Raw genomic sequence first — 7,828 nt, 5'->3', positions numbered from 1 at the left:
GTTTCCTCTGGTGCTCTGTTTACTCAAATGCTATGGATAAGACAAAGACCTGGATTTATGTGGATTATGGTAAATTCAAAATAGCACTGTAATCCAAGTAGCACAGCCCCTTCTACTTTTTCTTCTACTATTCCAACTTGGGGTGCCTGTCCTGGTGCATCTTCCATCCATGTCTGAAAGCCCCACATTCATCAGCACAACTCCTCTTGCTGTAGAACAGTGGTGTGGAAGCCTTTGTAGCCTGAGGGCCACATTCCCTTCTGGACTATCTACGAGGGGCCACATTTCAGCAGGGCCAGAAGCAACAGCTGATAGAGCAATGAAGCTAAACTTTGCCTTTGTCCAGTAGGCTAGTTTCTACACACACTTGCACATTCCTCTTAAAGCTCCATCCAGACAAGCAGGAGGCATTAGAATTCAAGAATACATTTCAACCAAGCAAAAGCAAGGGTGTGATGTGGAGCAAGTGAAGGAAGAGTTCTGAGGACCAGGCAGAGAGGCCGTAGGCTCACTACCCTTGCTGTGGAGCCTACTACTGTGTGGCATCTTCAACTGGCAAGAGTTTAATGTGGCTTGGCACCCCTACTCCTCAAAAAGAGCAAGACAAACTAATTTTGACTATCTATGATATACAGAGGGTAAATGTTTGTGTACCAGTAAGACAGGAGGATAAACTGGCCCCTAAATGGTGACATGCATTCTAATGAATTGGTGTTATCTGATATTTTAGAAACTCTGATGTGCCAGTTATGTTAGTTCTTTGATACTGCTGTGGGAAAATAAATCACACACAAAAATGAGATTTTTGCCATTTTCTCCTCCTTACCCTGACCTCCATTTAGTCAAATCTAGGCCGGAACCATTCTGAACATGGGGATAATTTCGCTGGACTGGCAACTGCTATTACTTCAGAGCCACTGTACACAAAAAGTAGTCTGACTGCTAGCACTGGCCTAGATAACAATAGGAGGAATTAGGGCTTGGGGCTGGGTATAAAACAAGGCACAGTATTCTGACACTGCACTTTGTACGAGTGGAACTGGTGGTAAAAGGTTGCAGTGTATCCTTCTCCAAACAAGAGCGCTGCTGTTCAAGATTCCAAGCAGCCATTCACTTGGAGGGGAACTTAATTATACTCTTCCACACACCCCTGCTTATTTTCTACTTTGTTTTTAAAATTAATTATACAAAATTCTAGCACTAGAGATATAATACAGAAATACATGTAATTCATATATCAAATATTTATCTATCATAACGTTTACATCTCTAGATCATATATTAATAATTGAACCTCTATTTGACTTCTTTTCTAAGGAAGGATGTGTACGCACCATACAAAGAATCCTGAGAACTGTAGTTTGTCCCTCAGAGAGCTACAGTTCCCAGGATTATTTGGGGCAAGTCATGTGCATAGTGTGTACACTGCCTAATACTCAGCATCTATACTGAAGCAGTGTTAGCAGCCACAGTGGCATATAACAGCATATATACAGTACGTTTTTATTCTATGACCTCAGTTAGGACCTCAGGGTTAACTGTAAGTAGAGGTTTCTTTTAGTTACAGGGTGTTCAGAACTAAAAATAATAATAAAACCTCTCTACCCCTACCAAAAATATTGAGACATATTTTAAAGTCTTCTGACTAATTAAAGAATCCTCACCCATTTCCTAATACCAGCCCTGCTTGAGTTTGATGTCACTGAAGTCTGCTTCTTCATCCACAGTTGTTCCAGGGTAGACTGGTAATGTGGTTAAAGGATCTATACAATTATCAAATGCAGGTTGAGATACTGAACTCATGGACTGACATGAAAGGTCCTCCCATCTGCTGCTCAGTTGCTGCTGGCAGGGACTCCTACGCTTTTAAATGACTGACACAGGGAAAATTCGAGCAGGTGTTGTTTCCTTGCTGCATCCCAGTTAAAGCTCCATCTGTTGAATTTCTGCTCTGACAGCTGGTAAAAATACAGGAAACTTGGGGTAGGGTCAGGGGGAAGGATGTTAACACTCTCCAGTACATGAAGCTGATTTAGTAGGGTGATCTCAGATCAAGTTCTGCACAGGCCATCTTCAAAGCACAAACTCAAGTCTGGAAGCTCCTAGACACTGCATTGTTTTATTATTTAGATGAGCTCACCACTCTGTTCTATGGGGAGTTAATCAGGGACAAGAGTGGGGTCCTCCTAATACTGTTATTTACGAGGCCAAGAAAAGATGCAAGGCGCAGCAGCATGTTATATATTAGCCCCAGAGGTGAAGAGAAAGCAACAAATGGAAGCATTCAATTCTTACTTGACCAAAAAGCTCTCCTGGCCACCAGTTTGTTCAAGGTGCTGGTTCTTCCCTTGAAAGCTTCAAGTCAAGATAAGGAACCTTTTCCAGCCCAGGGATCACATGACAGTTGTCAGTGTGGCCAGAGGCAATGGTGGCTGGGGAAAATAGATGAGATTCTTACCGGTGTATAGGCAGCTATATTCCAGCTATGCAGAAGTCAAAGGTTTCTACACACACACCATCTCTGTCCAAGCAGAATTCAAGGACACATTCCAGCCAGGCAAAAGCAACTGAGGAGGGTGAGGAGCAGGCCCAGTGAGGGGCTACAGCTTGGGGAAGAGTTCAGAGATCTGGAAAGGGAGGACAGTTTTTGGCCTCTGGGATTGAGGTTCCCCATTCCTGTTCTAAAAGGTTTGCACCCAGGATAATAAAGACTATCTCCTCCCATATGAACCTTCTTCCTCTTAAAGATGTGGGGATAGGGGTTCACATTTCTATTGGTTTTGGAGGCATGAGTATTTGGAACATGGGAGAGGGTCTTCACCTATATTGTGGAACTGATGTGAGAAGTGAACCAGGTGGGAAAAAGCACAACCAAGCACAGGGAGGCAAGGTATGGGACGGTTCAAGCTCTCCTGTTCTGTGCAGCCCTTTTAATCAAAGTGAATGGAATAGCCACCCAGGGCAACCTGCTCCATGTTTAGTTTAGACTAAACTGCAAGAGATCTTTGAAACATTCTCCAAGAAATTCTAGGTAGGAACATCAACATGAACACACTACCCTCTCAGGCGTTCTCTAACACATTATGATTACTGGAGATTGACAGTATGCAAACCATGCACAGGAACAATAAATTGGGATTACAAGAATATTACCAATAAGGAATAAACTAGTTCGTCTTCACACTAGGTGAAATGTAGAAGAAACCCTACAGCACAACAAGGATGGACAGGGGAGTATGACGTCAACCAGTAAAAAAACTTCAACTGCATGGTATGCTTTATTTGAAAATTCGGACAGAAACCCTGAGTTACCAGCCACAGAATCAGTTAAATAATAAAAAAGAAGCTGATTTTGCACTTTGCATCATGAGGCTCTGGATTGTGCTATTTGATAGAGAATTTTTAAAAACCAAAGACAACCCCCCACCTAAAAAATGATATTTTCACAGTGGGAAAAGTTTTCTTACAAGCCCATTGCACGTTCAAAAGCTAGATATAATCCGGCAGAGGTCTAGGAGTCAACTGGATTCAAGGATATAGAAAAAGGAGTAATCCCAGAACCCTGCAAGTGGGAGAGTGTCCATGACATTGTGGTGTCCAAATGGGGAGGGGGGGGGGACAGAAGAAGAGAGGAAAGTTTGAAATCTTCTTTGATAGCAGCCATGTGGCCTGGAGGATAGGAAGCATGAAGTTCAAGAAGCTCATGCACACAATAACTCATAGATTATGTAAAAGAGAGAGTCTGCACAAACAGAGGGGATCCTAAGAACAAACAAGCCACCCCATTAGAGTGACCTTGGCGAGAGGGGAGGAGCGAATGCTGTTCCATCTGTACCAGGTTTGCGTTGCAGGGGCATCAACTTGGCCAAGGTGCCTTTTTCTGTGAGTGGAAGAGATTGCCTGTGTCACTAGCATCACGCCACGGACTGCTGCAAGTTCAAATTCTGTCATTCAGCTATATAGATCCCTTTACAAATAGTCTCTCTGTACACTTAAAACAACAACAAAAAAAGAAATCCACAGGGATAGCAAGAGCTAGTCTTCCTGAAGGCACTTGGCCCTGATGTGCATTTGAGGAAGTGTTTCAAAGTGGACTTCTAGCTGGGGTGATATTTTCCGGCTCCTTTCCAGAGCAGCTTGTGCAGAGTAAGGAAGCAGCACTGGCTATGCGTGTGTGTATGTGTGTGTGTGTGTGTGTGTGTGTGTGTGTGTGAGAGAGAGAGAGAGCCCAACATTCCCATGTCACAGTGTGGTAGACGGGAGCTTCTTGACTCGCCTCTGAGCCAAGAAGGAAAACTCGATGGGTTTCAGCTGGGGTCCTGGCTTTGAGTTATTCAGTGCGGAGTACGTGGCAGCCATAGCGCCCTAGGAGAGAAGAGCCACAGATGTTTGCTTAAGTGACACACACAGAGGAACCCTTCCCAATGCCTCACCAGGAGCCTGAAACAAAGCCAAGCCAGTGCTACTTCGGTAAAGTATGAATGCGCCCAATATGCTTGCAGACACATGCACTGTACCAGGTAGGCTTCCTTGGCAGCTGGAATTAGCTGCAGTCTCCATGTTGAACATACATTTGAAGCAAGCCCATGCAATGTGTGAAACAGCCTCCTGCAAAGGGGTAGCTGTTGTTGCTTCTGAGAGAGTAGTCCACAGTGCCTGTTCTTATGAACGAGCTCCTTGGAGTGGTGCAACCTGCCACCCATATGCACGACTCCTTGCTCTGCCTGGCTGGCTGCTTCTGCCAGGAGAGACTGGCTATGCCAATTACAATGTGTTCCCCTTGTACTGTACCCCAGTGTGTTTCCACACCCAGTTCTAGGTGCTGGGATTTGACTTATAAAGCAGGGACAGTGGACCTGTGGTTCTCCCAATCTCATTGGGACCTACAACTTGCATCAGTTTTGGCCACTGGCTATGTTGCCTGGGGCTGATGGGAGTTGTGGTTCAACATCATGTGAAGGGCATCACATTGGCTAACCTTCACTTAAATGGTCTGGGTCAGGAATGTCTCAGGGAACATCGCCTCCCATGTGATTTTGCATTCCTTCTTCCCCAAATTTTGAAATCTGCCAGGGAGTCCCATCCCTTAGTGTATCTACTAGGAGCAAGACCTGCTCACAGTTACCGTAACAATGTGGACTGACTTCTTCTTTTTATTTCCTGAGGATTTGGAGAGAATTGAGAGCTGCTCAATAGAAATATTAGTGCCTGTTGCCATTCCTATTTATGATGCTGCTTTTAATGTAGCATATTTTCAAGGCTTTTTCATGTCTAGCAGCTTTTTGGCTCTACTGGTTACCTCTATTCCTCAGCTGACATCTAGCAGCCGCCATTCCAACAGCCTGCAGCAGACAAAGACGGAAGCTGAGAGAGCAGCTCCATTTGGCTCATCCTTTTCCTGTTTCCATTCCAGCTGGTCATTAAGAACTAATATGTACCTACAGGAATTGGTGCCTGAGTTTGCATGGTTTCCTTTTCCCTCCTCACCTTCGTTCCTTTTGTGACATGTCTTTTAGATTGTAGGGACTGCTTTGTTTTTATTGATATTATATAAGCAGCTGTGGGAACATTTTCAGCTAAAGAGCAGATAAACACCCTTCCAATATTTTAAATGAATAAATAAATATCAATATGACCAACGTGTTATATGTAAGGTGACAATGCAGGAAGCGCACAAATCCCTCTCCCTCTCCCACCACCTCCCATCCAGATTTGTACCTTTACAAGCTGTACATCCTGGTGATTTAACTGGCTCTGGGGCAACTTGTCCTTCTGGGTTATCCACAAGTGCTGGAGGACTTGCTTGGCTGTCAGGCGCTGATGAGGATCAACGTGGAGCATCTTCGATACCAGGTCCTGCAACAAGCATTCAGAGAATATAGCTGCTGTATGCATTTTTCACCTGGGGGACCTATAAATTCACAGATTTTTGACTGGCTGATTAGGCCTGCACTGCTATTTCTCAAGATCCTGGCTGTATTTATTTGACGCCTGTTCCCAGAATCTGACTTTGGTTGTCTTATAGAAGAAAGCGTACCCTTGATAGCCAGGTGTAGACCTCTGTCTTCTACAGAGAGTAAACTTTGTTTCTTGTGCATCTAACGACTTTTAAAAGTACTTACGGACACCCCCCCCACTCTTTCTCTTTCCTCCTATCCTTCTTAATGTAATAGCTCTTTTATTTAATCTACACTCCTATACCATTCCAAGTACCCACTGGTGGCAAGAGGTCTGCATAGATTACTATCAATCCATAGGGGAAATTTCTGCATTCCAAAAAAGGCTGATAACAAGATCCCAGTCCATTGTAGGAATAGGTAAGACAGAACTTCCTGAAGTGTGTGTGTTGTTTTGATTCAGGACCCCAGCTGGTTAACAGCCCAGCAACATTTTTGAGGGTGGACACAGATGACACCTGCCCTAGGACTTCTTAACTTCCTGCCCCCATTGATATTGCCTTTGCTGTATTGATTTCAGTGCCTGCAACAAAAAAGCCCCTTCTCTGTTTAGGCAAGCCTATCTTGACATGTAATCTTATTTTATTATATGTATTTTAAAATAATGGCTGATTTTACGTATATTTTCATAAATTTTAAGTGAACTTGCTTTTAACCTTTGATTTTGTGAGCTTTTCTTAATAAACATTAAGCAGTTTTGGGTGATTAGGTGGTTTATAAATCCTGTTGATTAAACAAATAATTTTAAAAGCCAAATAATGTCACCCTTTTTCATACCTTTAGAATCTAGTGCTGACTAGATTCCAGGCACCATCTCACTTCACCCTTCAACGCCCTGGATGTTCAATTATTCTGGGGCATCATGAAGGAAAAAATGTCTGCCGCCCCACAATGAAACATGGCAGTCACCAGGCCCAATATTTGGGGAAATACCAGAAGTCTAAATTTCTCTTATATGACACACTGAACATGTAGAAAATTCTTGCCATTACCATGGATGTTGGTGGGGTTATTCATGCTCCAAGCCAAATTATAATAATTGAGGGATAGTCAACTAAGTTCTACTCAAGACTCATTGAAATGAATGAACATAAGTTAGCCATGTCTATCAACTTCAGTGGGTCTGCTCCAAGTAAGACTAGCATGGAATACCACATCCTAAGGTCTGGGCAATGAGGTCAAGAAACTCTGCAACCAGGATTGAACATCCACTGCCATTTTTGGCAGACCTGCCCATTTTATGTAAAAGCACTCAGTATCAACATCTCACACACATCTCTGCCCATTTAAGATCCACATGTTTTATTCTGAAGGGCAGGGAGAAAAAGATGGAGCAGAAGATGTAGGAACAAGGTCAGGATGTGTTATAAGATGGGGGCAAGAGAAGCAAAAGCCACAGACAGCATTCAGGGAACAGGCACCACAGCCTTGCAAACATTGCCTGGAAACCTTCCTAACCACAGAGTTTGAAACTAGAAAACAAAAGTGAGCAAGGAGATGTTCTCAGGAATCCAAGTGTTGCTCCACACAAAAATTCTGCAGAGAACTGAAAGGGACCATTAGCTCTCCAGATATCATGCTAATGACAAGAGCAAGGTGCAGGGGTCACTTCTCTGCAGGTCAGGAATTCCTTCCTTTGGAGTCCAGGGATATAGCAAGCCCCTGCCCCAAGCCAGAAGAAGGATGGCAACACCCAAACTCCACTTTGAACACTGGCACTCAGTCTTACCTTGGCTGCGTCCGAAACTGTGTCCCAATTCCCCCCTTTGAGGGAGAACTTTCCCCCACCTATTCGCATGAGGATCTCCTCAGGGGTGTCGCCAGGCCCATTTGCAAATGGGGTGTACCTGCAAGAGAGGAAAAATAGTATT

The 7,828-nt window shown here is 43.8% G+C and overlaps 1 protein-coding gene across 1 annotated transcript in view; it reads right to left on the bottom strand.

Annotated features, from left to right (window-relative positions):
- Positions 1–3,259: 3,259 nt before the first annotated feature.
- The window catches only part of RPS6KA1 (ribosomal protein S6 kinase A1), a 97,917-nt gene continuing 93,348 nt past the window's right edge, over positions 3,260–7,828 (bottom strand). Inside the window, 3 exon segments of the mRNA XM_083511915.1 lie at positions 3,260–4,365; positions 5,719–5,856; positions 7,687–7,804. Of these exon segments, the coding sequence (XP_083368041.1) occupies positions 4,243–4,365; positions 5,719–5,856; positions 7,687–7,804 (379 nt within the window). The 3' untranslated portion in view covers positions 3,260–4,242.

The sequence above is a fragment of the Podarcis liolepis genome, assembly GCF_965112155.1.
Source record: "Podarcis liolepis genome assembly, chromosome: 7".
Lineage (NCBI taxonomy): Eukaryota > Metazoa > Chordata > Lepidosauria > Squamata > Lacertidae > Podarcis > Podarcis liolepis.
Note: the sequence above shows the minus strand (reverse complement) of the source record. Positions and strands in the feature narration are given on the sequence as shown.